The sequence below is a fragment of the Tachypleus tridentatus genome, chromosome 7, assembly GCF_004210375.1.
Source record: "Tachypleus tridentatus isolate NWPU-2018 chromosome 7, ASM421037v1, whole genome shotgun sequence".
Classification (NCBI taxonomy): domain Eukaryota; kingdom Metazoa; phylum Arthropoda; class Merostomata; order Xiphosura; family Limulidae; genus Tachypleus; species Tachypleus tridentatus.
In genome coordinates this window covers 144,725,852-144,751,686 of record NC_134831.1, presented here as the reverse complement: position 1 = coordinate 144,751,686, position 25,835 = coordinate 144,725,852, and the positions used below count along the sequence as shown (strand labels likewise).

Here is a 25,835-nt window from a genome sequence, read left to right as displayed (position 1 = left end):
TGCGCGAAATTAAAACAAACACACAAACAAACATCTTTTGGTTCTGCGAGTTCGGGTGTTTATAGGACTAAGTATTTGCTTTTGTTATAAGTGTAGTAGAAGTCTAAGCTTCCACTGTACTTGTTCTGAAAACAGTCCGTCTGTGTTATCCTTAAGGTGTTCTTTTCTGTATCTGTGTAAGATATGCAAATATGCAAAAACATATCAAATTTGCTTAAACAAACAGTTTTATTCACGTAATGTCTTTCAGCCTAACGAGCTCTGAGCTTTGGTGTAGTATCTGAACTCATATTTGATTATGCTGCAAGTTATACTTTTTCAATAGCCATTAACCATCAATATTAAGAAATTTAAATTATACACGAGTAGAATTTTGTTGTTCTTTATTGTGAGTTATTTAAAGCAACTAATTCTGTCTTATTTTGACATCCACGCCTTCCAGTATTAAGGACTTTAAATTCTGTAGGTGTAAGTTTCTTTAGCCATTAGATGTGGGTTATGTACGTTACACTAATTCCGTCCTATTTTGATAACCACCCCTCCTACAAGTTCAGTTAGATTACACCTGTTGTGCGATGTATAAAACATTCGGAATATTTGTGTGTTTTAGTCCTTTAATAAGTACCTGACAAGATATTAAAATATAGAGGCACGACGATAAAGGGGTCAGACCCTGCAAATATAAACAACAGACAAACCTTAGTGGAGATTGCGAACAGCACCTACTACCTGCTGCAAATTCGACATTAAAACTTTTAGAAATATTTCTTACTTGTGTTTGAAACGCGTTTATTTTGTTGAATAAAAAAACAACAACAAACAAACTATATTCTACTACCAGCTAATTTGATTATATGTGTTAGTTAATCTCAACAGGAATTTTATATAGCTATTAGCAACGTTATATATCTTTAGTTTTTCCTTAACGTACGTCAAAGTACAATTGTTTAAAACGACAAGAGATTTTTCACAATTAGTAATACATATGGCTTCACCTTAACATTAATATATTATATTATGCCTGACCATAAATATATTTATGTAATTATAAGCCATAAAATTAAAATTTCAAAACTACAAGAGGAAAGCGAAGTGTGTTTTTTCTACGTTAGTTTACAACAATACTCATTCAGTGGGTTTGCCAGACTTCAGAAACGTTGGTGGTTGCTCCACCTTCGAGGTTAAACAGTTCCACCCTCCCGTTTCCGGTCCAGACTACAACTTCCCTTCTGTAAGAGATACACCGCCAAAGAAAAGAAACGAAAAAATTTGCCATTAAAGACGAAGGACAAATATTACAGACATTGCCTTGGTTGAAGTAAGTGGACGGGAATACAAATGAAAATTAATAAAAGCACATATAGCTTTGTCTTTTATATGGTTGCAACCTATAACTTGCTTAGTATCATCGCTTCCCGCCGTTCTGCCCTTTCGTTTATGCCTTTGTATCTATATTTCCTCTAACTATTATCAGCGCGTGAGACAGTCATCCCTAGCCCTAAGGTGATTCTACTCCCTCGTGAATACAAGTTTTGTATGCATCATGCGATTTCTCAAACCCCTTCTGACGATTTTGAAGCACGTTTTGGTATAACATATACATTAACATAGATAATCACGAAAAGGATTTGTTTGTTTGTTTGTTTTGGAATTTCGCACAAAGCTACTCGAGGGCTATCTGTGCTAGCCGTCCCTAATTTAGCAGTAAGACTAGAGGGAAGGCAGCTAGTCATCACTACCCACCGCCAACTCTTGGGCTACTCTTTTACCAACGAATAGTGGGATTGACCGTCACATTATACACCACCACGGCTGGGAGGGCGAGCATGTTAAGCGCGACGCGGGCGCGAACCCGCGACCCTCGAATTACGCGCTCGGCCATGCCAAGCCCACGAAAAGGAATTCGCTGAATTTGAACTTATTTATTCAATAATCATTACACTTGGGTTCAACAAAGTTTTGATGACTTAAATACTTTCTTCTTATTTTAAAATAATTAGGCGTACCAGGATGTATATATTATTGTTTCCATATTAACCTGGTATTTCATAAGTACTTGCATTTGCAATTTTCTTTTTGAGGGGTGGTATATAATTTTTTCTAATATTCTGAATAAAACAGCAGTTTTATTAACAGCCCATTGGACAATAAACACGATGCACTAATTTGTTAAATCGGATATTTCTTTATGTTCTTTTTGGTAAAAATAGATTGAAATATCAGGAAGAAATCTTATGGTTGAATAACACAATGTAAATTTATAACTTTGATTTAATAAAACATTTTCAAAATGGATGAGCATATTCAAAACGAATAAAAGAATTATACCAGAAATGTCATGAACACAGATTCAGAGCATTTAACATGCATGTGTTACTGTTGTACATAAACTTGCTATGTCTTTCTGCCTTCTTGTATTGACATAGAAATTTTCATTTTTTTATTTTATATTATTTTAATATCCCATTCATAAAAATATGCCGTTTAGTTCCTTTCTCTTTAGCTGCCCATTGATGGGGTTATACATGGATTATTACTTTTTATTTTTTCTTAGGAAATATAGTTGTGAAATTTGAGAAGTATATTTTCCATTGGCAATAAGATGGCCTCTGGAGGTAACAGCCTCTTTTCTATTTCTCTGAGAAATGATCCAATCACGTATGTAAGCGTTAGTTGTTCTGATATTAGCGACTGAAGGAAATACAGTTAGGACATGGTATCACCAAATTAGTACTAATTATCTTGTAAAGATCCTTTGTGTTGAGTTTTAAATAAAGATTGTTTTCGATTATTGATCTTTTGTCTACAATCATCGTTTATTAAACACGACTTCAATAGTAAAGAAAACATAAAATTACTTCGCAAAAATATATTTTTGAATCTCGAGTCAGTATCGGAGCTGTCTTACCTGACAGTACCACGCTAGCAATATAGTGCGAGAGACAGTAATTGTACATATGTGAGAGTGACAGGGAAAAACAGATTAACAATCCGATCACACTTTACAAGATTTATTCTTGCTAAACATCTTCTGAATCATATTACAAATTGTACTGATAGATATTTCAGGTTTTAGAATAGTGTTTTTAAAATTATATCCTTGTATTCAAAATTGCGGTTAGGTAAGGACTACAGTAAAGTTGTTTGTTGTGTGTTACGTTTACGCATGAAGGGTACGGTAAAAAAATAATCGGGTGTTATAAAAAAAAATTATATTTACAGTTTTACACATGCTACATTTCAAAAATAAAACTATTTCATAAAATTTACTCCTAAATTTATGTATTTAATTATCTGTAGTTTGATATCTTCAAAAGCTTGAAAGTATAAAAGTACAAAAGTGTTATAGTCCAGATCTCGGACCACTGATGGAAGCATTTTAGATACAACTGTATTTCTGATGTACATGTTATAATGCACTAATTTATTAATATAATACATGATAAAAATTTGATAAGTGTGTGTCTCATACAATTATATTGTTTGTTACCTAAACAATACAGATTAGGCCAGACCGAACGAATGGGATGATGTAATAAAAACACATACATTGAATGTAAGTTTTATGAATCTATTTGTAATCTATAATGTCTCTTCAGCTTTTAAGAATGCCTCATTTGGATTTGATAAAACAACCCTATTCGATGTGTATGTTGTATATCTACGTGATACGTGAATTGCCAGTGATAACCATTTACCAGAGCACACAATATACTAAAATTATTTTATGTGTTTGTGTGTGCGTGTGTTTTTGTTATAGTAAAGCCACATCGGATTGTGTTCACCGAGGGGTCGAACCCTTGATTTTAGCGCTGTAAATATGAAGACTTACCGCTGTCCCACCGAGGGACAATGATTTTACTTTACTGCGCTAACAGGTTATCTTATTTCACTATGAGAATACTGTTGAACAATGCAGTCTTTGTCCTATGGATTAAAAATATGTACATATCTGATATAATGTTTGATTTTGTTTTCCTTGAAGCATTTTAAATTGTTCCTATAAGGCACTACAATATAGAATCATTTAGCGAATAGCTTTGCGCGAAATTCAAAACAAGCAAACAAACAAAGATAATCTGTTTGTACGCAGTTCTGAGGCTGTATACTTTAACTGATTACATCCTACATGCTCTAAGCTAACACACAATAAAAAGTCACATCCACATGCCTTATATATTAGCAAACTAGTACAAACCAAAAGCCAAAAAAAAGGGGAGGCTTAAGCGTACATCTAAGATGCTACACCACAGCTACAAACCAGTAAAACTAAAATACTCTGTAAAGATGATTGTAATAAATTATTACAAATTCGAAAAGAGTTAGCCGTTAATAAGGCATACTAAACCTTAAGCATCTGAAATGTAATTTTCACTGTTATTACAACAAAGTAAAATGTCTTACCTGTAGCTGAACCACATTGAATATCAAACAGAATTCCACGCGACCTAAACTGTTTATAAGGCACAACAAATGTACAAATAATTCACGTGGGTGATAATTATTACTACTACATCTAAATTATGAATTTAATTATTACTATAACATTACACAATTACAATAGGTCAACTGTTAACTTATTTTGAAAAATAAAGTTATGAGTAAAGGCACAATTGTGACTTTACTCGTTGCTAAATAATAATAAGTCTAGATAACTCAAAGTATGCCAAAACCCCGATAGAATTTTAAAAATATTAACAACCTTTTATATTTATTAAAGCAAAATAAACTACAAGTGTCTAATATGGCTTAATTATTGTTAAAAAATAATAATAGTAAAAAAGGTAAAATTTGTCTAATAATTTCTAAGCGTGGTGGTTAAAACATTTAAATGGCAAGTTAGATACCGCGGGTTCGAAACTCATTGCCGACTATGCTTGCCCTTTCAGCTGCGAGGGCATTATATATTAACGGTCAATCCTCCCATTCGATGTTAAAAGAGTAAGCACCCCAACAGTTGGCGGTGGGTGGCTGCTGCCGGCCGGTTGAATTCCCTCTGGCTGGCAGTTCAAAATTGGGGACTGATGTAAAACAACCAAGAAACAATACTGTAACATTTAATAAAACCAAAATAAAAAAACAAACTCGAGTGTAGCTGACTTGTTGCTAAAGCATAATAAATAAATTCTAGTCAGTTTTAACTGTTTAACTCCTAATAGAACTAGAAATCAGACAGACGAGCTCCCAGGAATAACGAGTGAAGAGATTTATATAATGACACTGAGGTATGCTGACGATACAGTGTTGCTGATAGTGAAAGCATTACAGAGAATAATGGACTTAGTGGTTTGTTTTGAATTTCACGCAAAGCTACTTGAAGAATATCTGCATTAGCCGTCTCTAATTTAGCAGTATAAGACTAGAGGGAAGGCAGCTAGTCATCACCGCCCACCCCCAACTCTTGAGCTACTCTTTTATCAACGAATAATGGGATTGACCATCACATTATAACGCCCCACGGCTGAAAGAGCGTTAGGTGTTACGGGGTTTCGAACCCTCGACCCTAGGATTAGGAGTCGAGAGCCTTAACCTCCTGGCCATGCCGGGCCTTGACTTAGTGAGTAGGAGAAATTCAGAGTATGGGTTTAGCAGGAATATAAACATCTATTATTATAAACAGTTGTTTGAAAGTGTTATAAAATAACGTTTAGTGATCTATGAGAATAATCTAAATGTGAATAAGAGATGTAAAAAAACAGTCAACATCAAAGCGGTGATCTCACAGTAAAATAAGTGGACAAGTTTGTCTGCTTGGGGCAACAAATTACTAAAGATGATATATGTGAGGTAGAAATTGCAAGAGCAAATTTCATTCGTATGAAGGATGTATTAACCACAAGAAACATTAGGTTAGAGACAAAGAAGATACTTATTTATATACAATACATTTTCCTGTGTGCTGCAGAGATTTGGACATTAAACGAAGAACTATGGAATGTTGAAAATACCACAAACAGGGTATGAAATAAAAGTATTGGTATTTTATACACATTATCAGAGCAACTAGGATTCAAAGAACTTTGATAGACGGCAAAATGAAAGGCTGTAAAAAGAGAGTTCGATCACGGATAAAAAGGGTCACAGATGTCACGGAGTGGTTGCAGTCGAGCTTTAGCGATTATGTGACAAATACACAGGACGGGTAGACAAACAGTCGGGCATGGTGAACGGTAACAGCTAATCTCATGGGTGGAACAACTACAAACACATAACCAGAAATACTGAAATGTGCTTTTTGTGACTAAAACATAATAAATAAATTATACTGTGTTTTAATTGTTTAAAGTATAATAAAGTAGAAATACTGAAGTGTGTTTTTTGTTACTAAAACATAATTAATCAATAAAGGCTTTATTATGTTTTAACTGTTTAAAGCATAACAATACTTGAACGTTTTGAGTTAGTTTAATCATTTCTAAATCATACTGAGCATAAAATATTTAAATGTGACATTGATTAGTCCAGTTTATGTTCGTTTTTTACGGTCATTCCCCGTGTTTCCGGTTGAAACAACCACAACACTATGTAACAAAATTTTACTTTTTCTTGTTCCTGGGTAGAAAATGCTATATCCCAGTTACTTATGTCTAAGGTAAATGAAAAAGACCTATTTTTCTCTTCAAACTTTGCTTTTGTGACCTGGATAATGAAATTTTCAAATTTACCCATTTTCCAGAACATTCCAGGTAGGTTCAGTGCTGAGTAGCTGACAGAAAATTTTCAAGAACTTTTTAGAATGCTGTAGAACTTACGAGAATTTTCAAGAAGCTTTTAGAATTTTCTAGAACTTTCCATGGTAATATATATACAGGGGCTCACCACTCACCATTTCAGTTTAGTTTTAGCTGCCTAAGTAAACACAATGATCTATCTGATTTTATCAGAGATGGCATCAAGAAGCTACAAGCATTCTCCAGACGCATTCTGCTATGTATGTGGTCAATTTATCAATACAAGAGCGAAAACGTACTCTGTGACAGCATCTGCTAAAATGTATGAAGCCTACAAGGCATATTTCGCCATGCCTGTCGGGGATCAAAACAAACCCTGGGTACCTCATTTTACCTGTTAGCACTGCAAAAAAACTCTAGAAGGTAAGACGGACAATTTTTGCTTGCTTGAACAGTAAGATTTTATATTACACAAATTTTAGACATTTTAAAATTTAAATATCTTTTAATCTATTTTTTAATTTCCCAAAGTATAGAAAAAATATTACATATAAAATATTTTGCATGAACCTCTTACACATTAGTTGTAAATGAAATAAATTTATTCTTAATAATAACAATTTTATCTTGCTCTTTTGTAGGATGGTACAGAGGGGAATAGAACCCACTTACCACTCAAGCAATGGCTACTTCTGCATGATAGACCCTTCCAAACGTCGGGCTGGCAAGAATGCATCTGCAATCATGTACCCAAACCTTCCATCATCCATCGCCCTAGTGCCACACTGTACCCACTCCGCCAGAGAGAAAGTCGCAAATTTCAAGAAACTACTCACTTTTAAACATTTTTGTATAACTTTGGTATAAATACATGTAAATCGTGATTCACATGTTGTTTTATGTTTTATTCAGACCCTATGTAGACGAAAGTGTGCAAATTTGCCCGTTTTTACATAGAAAATAGGTTAATTTCTAAATTTCATTATCCAGGTCACAAGAGCAAAGTTTGAAGGGAATAATGGCCATTTTCTGTACTTTTACAACATAAGCAATTGAAAAATAACACATATTATCCAGGAAAACAATTTGTGTTACATAGTGTAATGATTCGTTTATTCTCCATATTTCTGATCCATACAAATATACTCATTCATTCATTTTCTGTTTCCGATCCGTACAGTTATAATAATTCGGTAGGTCATTGTCCATGTTTACGGTCGATCCAGCCATACTAATTCGGTTACTCTCCATGTTTCCGATCCATACAACCATACTAATTTTAACTACTATTAACAATTTTTATTTTTGTTTTTAATATTTTAATACGTTTACTCTAAATTTTTTCCAGTTTCATGAATGTGGCCCTGATTTATTTACCCTCACCTTGATGTCCTATTCACCTCCGCTACGCATGCTTAATAATTACTGCAACAAGACAGAAAGGAGTGTGTCTCCTCAGTTTCATTTTCTCTAATATTAAACGCATCCTATTGCCCCCCGCTAGTGTAGCGGTAAGTCTACGGATTTACAACGCTAAAATCAGGGGTTCAATCCTCCTCGGTGGGCTCAGCAGATAGCCTAATGTGGCTTTGCTATAAGAAAACACACACACAAACACACGCATCCTATTTCTTGGCGTTGGTATTAAGGCTCAATTGCCTTTCTAAATTTCATCGTAAGGTGTTAAAAAATAGAGTAAAATTAGTTTAAATGTTAGAATAACGACAGTAGCTTATTAGGTGTGACCGTGTTTTTGATTTTACTATATGTGTATGAATGTATATAAACTACTGATTATCCATGGTATTAAAATAAACATACGATAAATATGCAGGGTTATTAAAATTCATGTTCATACTAACATACAGTCCAACATTTTTTGTATATATATATATTCAAATAAAGACAAGATTCTACAACATCTTTATCAATATTAAAACTAATTTACACAAACATATATTTGTTTAAACGACAGAATTTATCATGGTGCGCCAGCCGAAAGTTTACGAACTTAATGCTAAAAACTGGGATTCGATTTTCAGACGTGTACTTGCTCTAAAAAGCAAACAGACACGACAGAATAACATATTGTAGGGTACATATCTTTCATATATTATTCACACTTAATTGAAACGGGTTACAGAAAACTAGATGCAAAATTCTTTAATTAGTTGAAATATATCCAACATATTTTATGTAAGTCAGGACAGTAACTGTCTTTATATTTACTGTCAGGGAGTGACCAGAGGGTAAATCATCTGTCATTTAACTGATCATAATGTGACAAAGAGTGGCAAACTGTACCAGCAAACAGTCGAGATTTATCAGCAATGCGTCGTTTGAATGACACTTTTGTGGACTTACAACGCTAGAAATCGAATTTCGGTACCCGTGATGGGCAGAGCGCATTTAGACATATTATGTAGTTTTGTACTTCACTTCAAACAAACAAGCATCTTTCGAAAATTCGCTCTTCAATCACAAAACAGAACAGTTTTCATACATGGCCCTTTTAGGATTGGTTGATTTATTATTATTATTATTTTAAAGTGTATAATATATTGCTGATACATAATTTAAAACACTTAATATCAAATCTTCAGTAATATTAAAGCATTTCAGTATTACTGAAACAGTAAATGAAATGGATTTTTATACGCTAACCATTTGAATTAGAAAATAATTATGCATAATTTCAGAAACTTTTACTCTATAGTAAACAGAATAATAAGAGTTTACTTAATCGTTCAATTGGATTGGAGAAGGAATTAGAATGTTGGCGATGATATATTAAAGCAATATGTATAATAACATTTCAAAAATCTGTCGGACACAAAAAAATATCTGAACACCGCGCTCATTGCATAAATTACCAAGCGAGAAAATCACGAACACGATATCAGGAATCCGGTAAGGGACGAATAAAACTAGAGGTTACGAATCAAGTGTGAAAACGACCTCCCAGTCATTTCATACGATTTGTTTTGAATTTCGCGCAAAGCTACACGAAGGCTATTTTTGCTGGCCTTCCCTAATTTAGCAGTGTAAGACTGGAGGGAAGGCAGTGAGTCATCACCACTCACCGTCAACTATTTGGCTACACTTTTACTAGCGAATAGTGGGATTGACCGTCACATTATAATGCTCCCACGGCTGAAAGGGGGAGAATATTTGGTGTGACGGGGATTCGAATTCGCGACCCTCAGATTACGAATCGAGTGCCTTAACTACCTGGCCATGCTGGGCCCACTTCATATGAAGGTGGTTAATCAATTTCATATGCAAACACAGAAAATAACTGTGTTTTAACAAAGATTTCCGTTACAATACTTATTTAAACGTGAGTCATTCGTGCCAATTTCAAACATTCTTTTTTGTCATCTAGATTATAATGTCTTCCTTAAACAGATGAATGTCTTTCAGTAAAGAAAATTTTAAATTATGTTCGAGTTATACACTTAACGTAGGGCATTTAACTTTCCTTAAACTGCTTGAACTGATTATATCGTCTTGAGACACTGAACTGTGGAACTTGAAGTAGTTGCGATACCAATCAAATTGACAGGTGGCGTTGTTTCCACCTCACTGGCTTTATAAAACAAACTTAATAGTAGGTTTGTGTTCAGTAATGTGAAATCGGAAACATTAATTTTAAATAAACATATTATGTTGTTGACATTTTTTTTTGTATAATAATAGTTGGAACAGCTTGGGTAACTAAACCAGTATTTCTTTACTCCAGACCTGTGTTTGCAACGTCAATTCGGTTAGTAAAGTTTGTTTGTTTTTGAATTTCGCGCAAAGCTACTCGAGGGCTATCTGCTCTAGCCGTCCATAATTTAGCAGTGTAAGACTAGAGGGAATGCAGCTAATCAGCACCACCCATCACCACTCAACTCTTCGGCTTACCCTTTTGCCAACGAATAGTGGAATTGACCGTTACATTATAACACCCCTACGGCTGAAAGGTTGAGCATATCTGGTGCGACGGGATTCGAACCCATGATCCTTAGATTACGAGCCGAGCGCTTTAACCACCTGACCATGCCGGGCTAGTAAGTGAAGTATCTAAATAACATGAATTAATAAGTATCTACATCCTTCAATATTTTATTATATGATGTGGAGCATTTGTTTGATTGTTAAGCTCAAAGCTACAAAATCAATTATTTCTGCTCGGTCCCTCGTGTAGAGGCGTAGGTATAAGCTTGTGCACCGAATCCCCAGTTAGTGTCTTAAGAAATCAAAACAGAGAACCATGATCAATATGATACTGAAACGCCCAAATTTCCTGCATTTATGGGCCCGAGCTCCGAATTTTGTAAGTAGCTAGCAATGCCTCTCGCAACTCGATTATTAGTGTTATAAGCACACAAATTACTCTTTAGTCACCAGAGAATGATATGTACATCTCCTTGTAATATATTATACGATGGACGTTCATATATACGCTCCAGAGTATAAGATGAGATTAAGTTCCTAAAGGGAAGATTAAATGATGTATTATTATGTCTACCGTCCCTATGTATGATACTGCAGGTATGTTCACATCTGCATCCATGATTATTATACTAGAATATAAGCAACGCTGATATCTACAAATTTGAGCATGGTACTCGGTGATATAAATGGATATCCAAGTATTCGAGTATGGTGTAGGATACAACAGTTAGTATTGAAAATTATACTACATTGTGATATCCATATCTACCTTTTGCTTATGATCTTTTACTATGTTAATTTATGTTTACATCTCTTAAAAATAACATGATGTAGACTCAAATCTAAGTTTTTGATCATGTATGGACACTCGAAGAGGATTTCAAATAATATAAAAAACATATACACTCGTATTGCCGAGTAAATGTATAATGATATATATACCTGTATTGCCGAGTAAATGTATAATGATATATATACCTGTATTGCCGAGTAAATGTAAGATGATATATAGTCATCTAATTATAGTGATAATGTCTTACTAGATGATTTTCAAGCATATATTCGTTACACAAAAAGTGAGTTTTATTAATATACATTCATAATTAAACATTTGACAGATGTGGTTGTACACCCTTTACATTTCACTTTAATATGGAGTGTGGTTACCACAAACAGTGAGCGCAACGTACAACCAAAGCTGGGTGATTAAAATCGAATCAGGGGTGTTGATAAGGTCATAATGCGTCCTGAAAAGTATCCTTTGAAAGAACTGTTTCCAGAGCGTTTTAGTATCTGGAGTAATTTGATGGAAATTTCGAGGAGGTTGGACACACCGACCAATTCTTTTCAACCAATTTGCCTTTTCTTTAAGATTAACATGGTGCGTGTTTGTCATAACCAATTAGGCTATGATAAGATGGAATTGCATGAGTATGTTTAAAAAAGATGCAAAGTGTTGTAGGGATAATTCCCACAATATGTGTCTGAAAGTTCATCAATGGTTATTGTTGCCCACACCATCCTTCCTTTAATATCACATCATTATGCATCACGTTCCTGAATGAAACTGGATTTAAATCTGGTTCTATTTTCTCTCAAAGTAAATATACTAGTGTTTGAAAAAAAAAACCACCCAAAAAACAGGACATCTGCAAAAAGAATGTTGCTTCACATGTCTTGATCCATTGAATGCACCGTTGCACACTAGCTTTCTTGTAACCAACATGCTTCAATTGAAATGCTCTTCATTAAACAACCCATATAAAGTTCGCTTTGTAAAGTCTGATTTTAAACATCTCTATATTGACATCACATTCAATTGTGTCTGTTAAAACCTGATTCAAGCTCGAAACAGTTACCTGCTGATTATTATTTCCGAACTAAGTAATAGTTTACGTAAAACAACACGTACTTCTATGTTTAGATGATGTTCAACTACACATTTTTATCTCTGTATTAATTGCTAGCTGATGTGCAAATATTCATCCCATCTTACGATAAAACGTTTAAATAAATAATGTATAATCATGCATTCCTGTCTCTGATCGACAGAATGGGGTACAAATAACTATTTCCAATCTAAAGTTTGTTACTATAAGACATGAAACCCCACATTTACATCACGGAACAAACATTTACGTTCATTTGAAAGTTGCAGATGATGGATAAGAATTTCGTTGTGGTTTATAATATTATGGTACATTTACATATGTGAATGAGAAGTAGTTGATCAAATTACTTTATATGTTTATGTATATAATCTTATTTACCAAGTTGTCAGGAATATATCTTATTTCTTCATAAGTAGAGAAAAAATCATGTTTTTTATGTTTATGATTGCATGAACTTTTTTCGGGTGAGCAAATACTACAATAGAATAGTCATATAGAATGACCCAATTTTTTTTTCATGCATTGTACACTTTTGTAGCTGGATGTATTAAAGCCAATGATCCTTATATTTAAAACAGCTTGTGCCTCAGTTTTATTGTACACAGGTATTCTAATAATTATATTTCTTTCCTATAAATATATAAAGACAAAAACAAACAATTCCATACGGTAAATAAAGTGTTAAGCGAGCTAATAATTCTCTTGTAAAATAATTAATTACATACTCATTAAACGTTCCAGAAAGGCTTATTATGCAAAAAATTGACGGAATAAAATGCTCTGAAAAGCTGATGAAAATTAATATTAATTATCATTTTATGTGCACATTAAATCTTATTGAAAAAACAATAACAATGGAGCAAATAGTGTTCCTGGCAGTAGAGCTGGAATTAAAACTTATGTTGATAATGGCAACAAGCTATTTATCAGTTATTGTATCTCTATCTACTTAATAGAAGAGCTTGATATTGTCGTCCAGTGCAAACGCAGAATTTGAAAGTTGTTTGCATTTGTAATGAAAAGATAACAGTACTTTATTTGTTCATACTGCACTGACTCGAAAAGTACAATAACAACAACAACAAAAACATTCACAATACAATACCTTTTTTCAATGTTATCTGACAGGTGAAGTGGGGAACCGCCTGTAAGTAAAAGAGCAAAAAAATAAATGTGACTTTACGGATAAGCTTGTAGGCTAAAACTGCTGTACATTGAACATATCAGCTCTTTTGTTATGCTTCGTCTATCTGAACACATCTCTTAGGAGTAGCCAATGGGAGATTAGGGGTGGGTCGTTTAATATCCCTCCCTATGCAATAGGAGGGTCTCATTTTTTTACGAAGTGCGCAGATTAAAAACATTTAAAAATATTCTAAACAAACCAGGAAGTTTGGCTATTATGGTATGTAATAACTAAGGTGTAAATTCAACAGACTACACTTTTTAGAGAATTATTTATATGCATTTTGAAGTTTGAAAAAACAACAACAGCAAGATAGTTACAAAATTGACAATAAAAACTATAGTGAGTCAAATGTGGTAAAAGAATAAACTCAGAAACATGACTGGAGGAATGTGCTTTTCTTAATTGCTCAATATCAGGAAGAGAAAATGAAATAACGGTATCCTCTCAAGTGTGCAACGATAAAGAAAGTGATAAAACTACCATTAAGATATGCCAATAAACTATTGCTCCGAAAACTTGTCACGAGGTCATTGCTACAATTTTCTGTTACGCTGTCTCAAAAATCAAAGAAACTACAGCTTCTTATCACAAAGAAAATTCAAAAGAGAAAAGGCAGACAGAGGGCGAAAATGGGTGTATTTTTGATGTGGCTTATCTTGCTGAATCGCCATAAACCGAATCATAATAGTTATTGGTCGAAGTGGATCAAATTCAGTTGCAAACATTTGATTTTCTCAAGTACGACAAGGAAAGGATAATCTCAGCGAATAATTACATACAACGATTTCTTAATAGGAAATTGTGAGTAAAATGTTTGTTTGTTTTTGAATTTCGCGCAAAGCTACACGAGGGCCATCTGCGCTAGCCATCTCTAACTTAGCAGTGTAAGGCTTGAGGAAAGGCAGCTAGTCATCACTACCCACCGCCAACTGTTGGGCTACGCTTTTACCAACGAATAGTGAGATTGACCGTCATATTATAACGTCCCAACGTGTGAAAGGGCGAGCATGTTTGGTGTGACAGGGATTCGAATCCGTTACCCTCAGATTACGAGTCAATCGCCTTAACCAGCTGGTCATGCCGGGGTTTTAGTAAAATGAGTCTAGTATTTGGTGATATAAGGTTCAGTATTTTGTTGTTACTGGAACAGGTTTTGAAGAGCTAATTTTTCGTTACTGTAAAACGGGAATAAAAAGCAGAAACTTTTCTCAGTACTCTTAAGGATTTAAAGAAAGACTGTTTGTTTGTTTGTTTGAATTTCGCGTAAAGGTACACGAGGGCTAACTGCGCTAGCGGTCCCTAATTTAGTAGTTTAAGACTAGCCAAAAAAAAAGCAGCTAGTCATCACCACCTACCGCCAACTCTTGGGCTACTCTTTTACCAATGAATTGTGGGATTGACTGTCACATTATAATGCCACCATGGTTGAAGTGCAAGCATGTTTGGTGCGACGGGGATTAGAACTTGTGACATTCAGATTACGAGTCGAACGTCTTAACCCACCTGGCCATGCCGGGCCATTTAAAGAAAGAAAGAAAAATTAGAATCACGACTGAAAATGAACCTGCGGATTATTGGTAAGCTTTGCTGAAAGACTTACGGCTTCGATCACAATTCACGAAAGGCCCGGCATGGCCAGGTGGTTAAGGCACTCGACTCGAATCCCCGTCACACCAAAACATGCTAGCCCTTTCAGCCATGGGGCGTTATAATGTGACGGTAAATCACACTATTCGTTGGTAAAAGAGTAGCCCAAGAGTTGGCGGTGGGTGGTGATGTCTTACACTACTATATTAGGGATTGCTAGTGGAGATAGCCCTCGTGTAACTTTGCGCAGAATTCAAAACAAATCAAAACCAAACCATAATTTACGAAACGCAAATTATCGCTATTCGAGGAAATTGTAAGATGTTCTTCACATCTAAAATAGAAGTTTGAGAACTTGATTTTCGATATTTGGCCACAATTTGTTCTAATATAAATAAACATCTTAGAAGAATTACCATAAAAATAAAAATTCTGTAAACATTATCTGGACCAGAAATACAGACTAATCTGATTCAACAGCTTTCCACTTTCTAGGAACATCTAGACCTATATATTCGTTGCTATTATAAATGTAAATTATTATTCAACAATGCTTGACTTTAATTCAGACGTAAGCCACGTAGAACAGGTGACAATGACGCGTCATTTTGTCAATTTCTTTTCTTCTTTATGGGTATTTGGGTATGGTATGTTAAGGAATAAATAGCACAATACTGTTTTGTTGACTTTGTCAACCACTACTGCGAGTGGATAAAGAAGCTTTTTAATACTCACTTCATGTCATTCAAAGCATACCTCAGATCAGCCATGACATAAACTGGACTATCACACAGAAATTAGATTTAAATCAATTAGCTAAAGTTTTCAACTTCGCCTCAACAAAAGAAAGAGAACTGATATTTCTGTAATTGTAAAACTAGTATAGTTTTATCACAAAGCTACGCAATGGGTTATCTGAGCTTTGCCCACTGCGGGGATTTGAGTCTCGGATTTTAACGTTGTAAGTAAATAGAGTTACAATTATGAAATAAACTGTTACTGTAACTTTGCTCAAACTTTAATGATTAAATGCATAAGAAATTGTTTGGATTTGTAGTCTTATGATTGCGTTGCAAAATTGAAAGTCAAAATTGTGCTGTGCGTTTGGTGGGAGGAAGAGGGTGTTTATTGAAATATTACCTAAAGGGCAATATAGGTGGTGCTGGGCTCGTAGTGGGAGTTATAGTTTTAAAATAACAGTCAGCTTCTCTCTGTACTTTAAACAAAGAAACATTGAAATAAAACTATTTATGTATCGATCACATTTAGTTTAGCTCTATGTGTGCGGACTTACAATGCTAGAAACTGGGTTTCGATAGCCGTGGTGGACAGAGCACAGGTAGTTCATTGTGTAGCTTTGCACTTAATTGAAAACAAACAAGTGTAGTTTTCTTATAAAGCTCCAATTTGATTTGTGCTCTGCTTCTAGCCTTCCTCGATGTTGTAAAGAATTCTTAAAATTTGATTAGAAATGTGATACGATATATTGTAATTTACACACATTTGCGCTAAATTATCTGCCACAAATATTGTTATATACATATATTTGCTAAAATTGCGGCGAAGTTTCAAAGCAAAAAACAAAACAAAACAAATCTATTTTATTCGATTTTAAAGGAACAAGTGAATGGATGCTATTGTTTTTGTTTTGAATTAAACACAAAGCTACACAATAGACTACCTGTGCTCTGCCCACCATCGGTATCGAAACTCGGATTTTAGCGTTGTAAGTCCGCAGACATACCGCTGAGCCACTGGGGAGCGAAAATACTCATACTCCCCGGCGGGGAATCGAAGCCCAGTCTCCTGCGTGATAGGCGGGGATACTCACCACTATACTACCGAGGACCGGTAAATTGATGCAACAAAAAAAAACAACAAAAAACATTTGTTGTCTTTTAACAAGTATTCATTAGTTGAAAAAAGCATATATTACAAAATATGTGTAATGATTCCAGTATCTAATTTGTGGATGTTTGACTATATTTCTTGATTCTAAGGACACGATATTTTTAAGACCTCATCCACGCATTTACTTCTAAAGGATCCTATACGTTATTGGGTAGTATAAACTTTAACCGGTTAAACTATGTTAACATAATTCCACTTTTTTAACGCTCTGTTCGCCTGTGTCGTTTAACAACAAATATATTAGTTTCAAACTTAAAAACGCAGAAAATCTTCATTAACTGTATACATTACATCAGGTTAAAGAGGCATAACATTATATTAACTGTCTATGTCACATCAGCTTGATGGTACCATTTCACATGGTGTGAGTCTGTTATAAGGCTTTATGTGTTACTTGGCGCGAAACAGATGAAGTAAGTGACAAAGATGCTGGTATGGCAACCTATTACTGTGATCATTTCCACATGCATTAGGTTCCTTTAAGAAAATGGAACTGAATCTGGCTGCAGATTCTATTCAGATGAGTGTACATTCGTTATTTGTCTGTAGAGTAAAGTACGAGTCATTTGTGAAATGATACTGCTTCAAATGTCGTTGGTTAACTATAAGTGATTTTGTTGTCATTGAAGATGAGCTATGTTGTGCCTTGATGCGAGAGAACAGTACCTCGTTTGGTGTTTGTCGAATAGGTCAGCCCTCTGAAGTCTCTTCCTAGCTGTCTATGTACAGACTTGACGTTGTGGCTACAAATATTTGATTTACTAAAGGAATAGGTTAATTTTGATTTGTATGAATTTGAGCACAAAGATAAGCAATGAGCTATTTGTGCTCTGCCCACCACGAGTATCGAAACCTGAATTCTAGCATTGTAATGTAAAAATCTGTTGGATGAGTGGAATACAACCAATCACAGAAAAAAACTGCAAAATCGTTACAAGAGTATTGTTTGCAGAATGCAATTTGAAACACTTTTTTTTTACTCTGATATGTGAAGAGCGAAGAGCATTTTCAGAACACAATACAATAATTGCTATTCGTTGATCCTGGCAACAAGAAGTTTTAAATGACATTCTGCAAACGATACTCTGAGACACTAATTCAGAATGAATGACCACAAAAGAAATGTCAAAAACAATCATATTACTATTTCACCTTTAGCAGAACATAGTAATGAAGTTAAACACATAATTAAACACGTCCTTTTAGCACAACTTGAAAATGTAATTAGTATGAATACACGTGAATCTATTACGCATAATTAATATACAGAAAAAATAGATTTAAAATAGCGAATAAAAATGATGGACCTAATGGAAATGTTGTCAGTAAATGGCGTGAAATTCTTTAATATTTAATGTGTATTATGGTGGTTTTCTTAAGGTATAAATAATTGTTTATTCTTGCAAAATATTGCGCTCCTGAATATATAGCAGTGATGTACTTTTGAGACATGTTGAATGCATGTTTTTAAGACTGGGAACAGCTTCATTTTTAGAATTGTCTATAAAATATCAGTTTTACTAGAAGGTGAGTTTTTTTAATTTAAACATTGACCATTTTTCAGGTGCCAATGAATGTTAATACTACTGAGGTAGACTGCCAATCTTATTACAACAGTCTGCGAATATATAATTATGTTTCATTTAATTTCTCCACGTTGCAGGAGTACAGTGTGAATTTCATTTAGATAGATAGCCCCCCCTCCCCAGTGGCTTAGCCGTATGTCTACGGACTGCCAACGCTAGAAATTGTGGTGGCTGAGCATTTGTTTGTTTTGTTTTTGAATTTTGCGCAAAGCTATTCGAGGGCTATTTGCGCTAGCCGACTCTTAATTTTGCAGTGTAAGACTAGAGGGAAGGCAGCTAGTCATCACCATCCACCGCCAACTCTTGGGCTAACCTTTTACCAACGAATAGTGGGATTGACCGTCACATTATAACGCCCCCACGGCTGAAAAGGCGAGCATGTTTGGCGCGACGGTGATGCGAACCCGCGACCTTCAGATTATGAGTCGCACGCCTTAACCCACTTGGTCATGCCGGGCCGGTGGCAGAGCAAATATAGATCATTGTATAGCTAAACAACAAATAAAGACTTAAATAGACCACTTACTTACAACCATGGGGCTTGGGTACATGGTTAGTTCTGTTACTGACGCTCTATCCTCTCAAATAATGATTTCGGGTCCAATGAGCAATATACTTTCAGCTGTCTATTTGTAATTTTCTTGCACAATGAATTATAATTATATGCAGTTGTATCAAAGGAACAAAGGGATAGTTTCAATACTTTTTCCATCTCTGTGTAGACATACCACTAGGACAAACTGTTTCTCTAAAACATCCAACGAATCTACAGTGTTAATATTGGAGAACTTGACGGCTTATTTGCAGTACTTATTACATTTATATTTTTGCGATAAAAAAAAAAAAGAGACAGTTTTATTTTCGCTTTGTTCGGTGGCGCGTTTTGTCTTTAATATTACTTGAGGATAGCTGACCACCCCTGAGAAAAAAAGTGTAAATGTTACATTATTTTCAGAAGCCATTTCCGGTTCATTATCTTACAGCTCAGAGATGATTTTACACAGACTTACAAGGAAGTTGGCTTCTCCTTTGCTCAGTATCACCTGATATCTGACTTAGCGTAATGAGTTTGGCGATGTGGAATGAACCATACCTTTTATAATTACCGATTTGTAGACACGTATTTCTTGTTCGACATCTTACCAAAACCTTATTTTCACGGGCTGTCAAAACGTGAATTATTACAAGCAAACAACTTCTAACTTTCTGTTGACTTTCCTGCTGCACATTAATAGCAACAGAATACTTTTGAAAGTTGGAAAAGTCATTTCATGTAAAGGCTTTCAGTTTGCAGTCATTAAGGCTATTAGTTTTTGACCAAAAGCGCGCATTTCTTTCTCGTAAGGCGCATTCCATTTCATAGTAGTTAGTTAGACAAATCAGCAGGGGCGTCGGAACTTGAGGTATTTTTACATTTTCGACTTGTATAGCAACTGTAAATCATATCATTTTGCCAATTTTCTTTGGTACATGTCCCCAGACCCCCTGAATTATGCTATTTTTATCAGCCACTTTCAATCTCTCGTAAAAATTTGTATGCCTAGCTAAACACCCCCCACTTTGTAACTCCTACATACACCACTGATCAGTGTACTTAAAAAAATTCAGAAATATATGTTTTCTAAACCAAGTACTTGCAAATATTTACTTTAAGTCATAGAAACAGACTGATTTGAAAAAATAAAACTAAAGCTTCACTTGTTTGTGTATGGAGTAGGCACGCTTTATTTTTGATTTAAATTTAAGAAGCCAAATATCAAAGGAAGATAGCAATAAATATTAATTTAAATCAATAAAAACACTTTAGTTGAGGTTAATTTCAAGAAAGACGAACAGTAGCTGTTTCACATCAATATACACAATGTTTATAAAGCTGCACATTCGGGGATTACACATGCTAAAGCAATTCTAATAACAAGTTAGAAAACGACTTCAATATGCTTGTAAGTATTAGAATAATGTGCTTCCGTGTCAAAGTAAAGCGTTTTTATATCAGAATATTGTAGCTTAAGCTTCCTTAAACTGTTTTACATACAGGAAAACATTATCCTTGTAGCTTCAATATAGCACAGTGCATATCTTCTTTTGTTCACTTGTAAAACAATTTTACAATCTAATAGCAAGTTAGGTCCGGCATGGCCAAGTGGGTGGGGAGCTCGACTCGTAATCTGAGGGTCGCGGGTATTCGAATCCCCATCACATCAAATATGCTTGCCTTTTCAGCTGGGAGGGCGTTATAACGTGACGGTCAATCCCACTATCCGTTGGTAAAAGAGTAGCCCATGAGTTGGCGATGGGTGGTGATGACTAGCTGGCTTCCTTCTAATTTTATAATGTTAAAATAGGAAGAGCTAGTGCAGATAGTCCTCGTGTAGAAATTCAAAACAAACAACAGCGAGTAGGGACACTACTGGTTTTTTATTACTAATGGAGTATATGCCGTATGTTAAAATGCATATGTAAAAAAATAAATAAAATCAAATCTTGTGTCATTGACATTCGACATCTACTATGTTGATTTATGAAATACTTAAAGCCTTTAAGTATTTAAAGACGTGCATCTTAATCTTTGTTTTTTTTTCTTTCTTCAACAATAAATAACCATGTAGTGGAGAATTTTTAGAATAACATAAAATATTAGACTAGGCCTTGTGTATCTGAATGGAGTGAACATGGGGGGAGTGGGATATATAAGAGTATGTATCGGGTTTTCATATTGGTTGCCAGAACACGAACTACAGCAGTTTTCAGATAAAGAAGACGAACCCAATATACGTGTTCGTGAGTGTAAGGGGGAACGTAATATTGTGGTACCTAGGGTTATTGGAGCAAATTAAGTTTGTTTGCTTGTTTTTGAATTTCGCGTAAAGCTACACGAGGACTATCTGTGCTAGCCGTCCCTAATTTAGTAGTGTTAAGACTAGAGAGAAGGCAGTTTAGTCATCATCACCCACCGCCAACTCTTAGGCTACTCTTTTACCAACGAATAATGGAGTGGGACTGACCGTAAAATTATAACTCATGTTTGTGGGATGGGGATTCGAACCCGAGATCCTCAGATTGCAAGTCGAACGCTTCCAACCATCTGACCATGCCGGACCTGTTTTTAAGCAAGATTCTTATGTCATTGTAACATTTATAAACAGTTCAAATCCTACAAGGATTTCTTCTTCAGGCGCTCAACGAAGTGTGAAGTATGAAGGGTCACCCTGTAAAAATGTGAGGACATAACAGTCCTCAAAGCTTGTTTTTCAAAAGCTGTTTCTCATTAAGCCTATAAGACTTACAGGCTGATATCTTTGTTCATTGACCCTATCATTCACTTGAAAAAAGCATTTGGAAAGCTTTGTTAGTTATTAAGCACAAAGTTACCGAAAGGGGTATCTGTGTTTTGCCCACCAAGGGTATCGAAACTCGGTTTATAGCAGTATAAGTCAGCAGACATATGACTTTGTCATTGGAGGCACTTAAAAAACGCAACTTGTAACAAAACATAGATCTTACGATGTAAGAAAGCCTCATATAGTCGAATAGAAAACAATGATGTAACAATGCAACAAGTCCAGCAAGATTTTTCATTGTTTTATAAAGAAATTGCAAAGTAATTTAACATGTTATTCTTTCACTTTTCAAACGTATCGATTCTGTAAACTTTATCGTGTATTGTACATTATTCATATTATAATATCAAATTGCATACCATCGAGTTTGTTTGCCCTGTTATCTTCTTTACTGTAACATTGTACAACAGTTATGCAAATTCCTTGATCAACGTTTTACTCGACCTGTTAACCTGTTCACTGTATCATTGTGCAGTAATTGTGTATTATTGCCAAATCGTATTCCATCCCTAGATCAGCTTTACTTAATCCATTATTTTCTTTATATCAGTATTGTACAATATATATACGTGGAATACTTTTATGAACCAACTTTTAAACACTATCCATAACTATGTAATTTATTGATCGATCTGCCTACATTTATTTTCTTTGAAACATTTTGTTAGTATAATTTTCATTCCTTAGTGCTTAAGAAAATACAGCTGTGTGTTTGATTATTTAAAAACAAATTTAGATGAAAAACGTAAGATTGTATAATTTAGCCATCGCATACAGTTTACTTTGATAATTTTTCAGGGATAAAAATTATCGAAAAATGGTTAAAAACTGGACATAGATGTTGTCTGGTTATCATATATTTACACAATATTTTCTTGATCTCTCTTCATTCATCAGTGTTTAATGTTCGTATCACAGTCTGCAAATTATATATAACCTTCATTCGGTTTATTTAATGGGGAGAGGGAGAAGGAAAGGAAAATACCACAACTTTAACCATACTGATACTGAAACTCGAGTGTAGACGAATCTGCAGTAGAACAAACATTTTGTAAGAGCTGTATTGTATTTTCTTATTGGTTAGAAGTATGGTATTGTACGTTATAGAACGGACGTTTCCAATCCCCACTGTGTTTTTGATGTTCTCAGAAAAAAAAAATTATCTCACTAGCACTATTATTAGTGCTACTTATTCTTGATTGCTCGTCAAATTCTTTACATTTTTTATGATAACTAATAATGAAGTTAAGTGGTCATAATGGCATAATAGTCACTAGTAACTTGAAGTTGGAGACTTCACTTTATAACGGTACCTTTTTCAATATCAAAACCTTTGGAAATGCAAACCATTGAAGTTAGAAGAAATTATAAACAAGGAAAGATATAAATACAATAAGTAAAATACATTTGTAGAAAATATACTTTAAAATGAACTTTTTTATATTTCTGCAAATATCTGAAATTTTAGAAAGTGTAAAGCGAAAACGAGGAAAATGGAAGTAGGCTTAGAACTGGTAAATATGTGCCAAGAAAAGAGATTTTATCTTTAATTATACCCGATTACCTTGACCATGTTTGCATATTTATGATTTATTCGAAATATTTTCCGAGGCAAAGCAGCTTTTGCTGTAAGTCAAATCTCGCCCAAAACTTTATGTTTTATGAACTAAGGTTGCGTACATTCTATATGAATAGTACTGGAAGACATAAAACAGCATTTCATTCTGTAATTCTGCTTTACTACGTTACAAACACCATGAAAGTCCATTTTAATTATGATCATTATAATAAATCATTACTTTCGTTTATATATTACCATAAAATGTTTTTACCTCGTCTTTTCATCTGAGATTTGAGACTAAGTCATTACGTATGTTTTAATTATAAGAACCCACCACCAGTTCGTCAGTTTATCTCGCTTGTTACTGCTATAACAAACAAGTATAACATCAAAAGTGGACGTCAGTGCAACCTTTTATAATCAACTTTTTATAAGAGATAAACATTTATTATGGTTACTCAAAAGAAATAGTTCGCAGCTTCACCCAAACTTTACTAATAAAACTAGGAAGAAACCTTTATACTCAATAAACAAAAACTATTAGAACTGTTCTTAAAATGTTATTATTCTAACTTCAACAAACTAGGACTGAGTTGTAACAGTCTTGATGCAGTACAGGATCGTGATATCGTAAAACAGAACTTAGGTTTTAGTACATAAAATTCGTGAGGCATAAGGCATAAGCTAGTATTTCATAAGCAATACATCTTAATAATCATCCGTAATTTTCAGCTTGTATGTACATTTTTAGGGTATACAAGCCACACGTACTATTGAATCTATATTGATGTTTTCTCAGAATTAGTTCTTGTGTTCGGATGAAAAAACACCTGTATCATTTTGAGAGGAAAAAAAAAAGACAAATCATGTCAGTCGTCATGACCTTTCATGCGCCAAATAATAAAATATTGCATCACGAAAATGAAAATAAAAATTCTAGACTATAGACCAATACAATACAGCGTCATGTTTTTTCCAAAATACAAAAACAAAAAGTGCACATAAAAATTAAAACTTTTCCCTTATTTAGGTTCAAAGCTAAGTGAATAAGCTGTGACTTCAGAGTATTAGTTATTTAGCCCTATTCTTAGGCTTATTTATATTATTCAATAAGTATTGCACTATAAAATAATGAAACAATACTTTTAAAATATATTGGGCAGACACTTTGTGGCTAGGAGATCATGTAACTTCATTCTTCTTTGTATCAAAGATTAGAAATAACTGTTTTTTTAAACTCTTAGAACTTTTTTATCGGTTGTACATAGTAAAACTTTTGTTTGATTGTTTTTGTTCACAAGTTTTCACCAGTAATCCGTGATGACGAAAAACCTACTTGAAGTAAAAATGTATCTCAGGACGGCTGGTATTAACACTTCTACTATAAGCAGAGAACAATGTTTCGACCTTTTCTGAACGTTGTTCTCTGCTTTTAGAAAAGTGTTAATGCCCATACCAACCGTCCTCAGATACAGTTTTCACCAGGATTATCCGGCATAATTAGATAAAATGTAAGAGCTTTTCATATTTCACCTGATAATGCCGCCCTCAGTGACACAGCGTTTCGTCTGTGGACTCACACCGTTAGAAATCAAGTTTCAATACCCGTGGTGAGCAAAGTATAGATAGCCCATTGTGTAGCTTTGTGTTTAATGCCAAACAAACAAACTGATAATGCTCGTGAAACGTCGTAAATAAAAGTGCTACTGTGTACATTTCGATAAATAAGCTTGTGTCATTCCGTCTGTACAGGACTTTCTATTTGGTTTTTCTTTAAAATATTTTATTAACACGTCCCTCAGGAGCCAAGGTGTGTCATTACACTAAAATGTGTTTAATATTGAAAGTAAGTTCAATTCGGTAACTTCCAAAGAAGGTGGATTTGGGCGTATCTTTTCAAGACAAGGTTTCGTTTCTTAACTGATAAATTGTCACTTGAAATACAGCATCTTTAAGTCTCCATACTAACGAGTACTAAGGCCTACCCGCTGGTAGTAAATTCAGTACATATGAACAAAGCCATGTTCTCAGCATCATTAATTAAGTAACTGCTCTTCTGTTTATGCTTAGGTTTTAACTGAGATACGAACGGTTCCACATGCAACTCATTAGGGAAGGTCGAAGCATCACGATAGTCAACAGTAGGATGAGTAAA

At 34.4% G+C, this 25,835-nt stretch overlaps 1 protein-coding gene across 8 annotated transcripts in view; it reads right to left on the bottom strand.

Annotated features, from left to right (window-relative positions):
- The window catches only part of LOC143256811 (uncharacterized), a 222,196-nt gene that overhangs the window by 3,207 nt on the left and 193,154 nt on the right, over nucleotides 1–25,835 (bottom strand). For 3 of the 8 annotated variants that reach the window (XR_013031519.1, XM_076514525.1, XM_076514526.1), the window contains one exon: nucleotides 13,611–13,650. The exons of 4 other annotated variants lie outside the window; for them this stretch is intronic. Coding sequence is in view for 2 of the 4 variants with exons in the window: in XM_076514525.1 (XP_076370640.1) it covers nucleotides 13,611–13,650 (40 nt within the window). In the remaining 2 variants the exon portion in view is untranslated. Of the gene's footprint in view, nucleotides 1–13,610; nucleotides 13,651–25,835 lie in introns of those variants that run through there. One more of the 8 variants, XR_013031504.1, reaches the window with a different exon arrangement.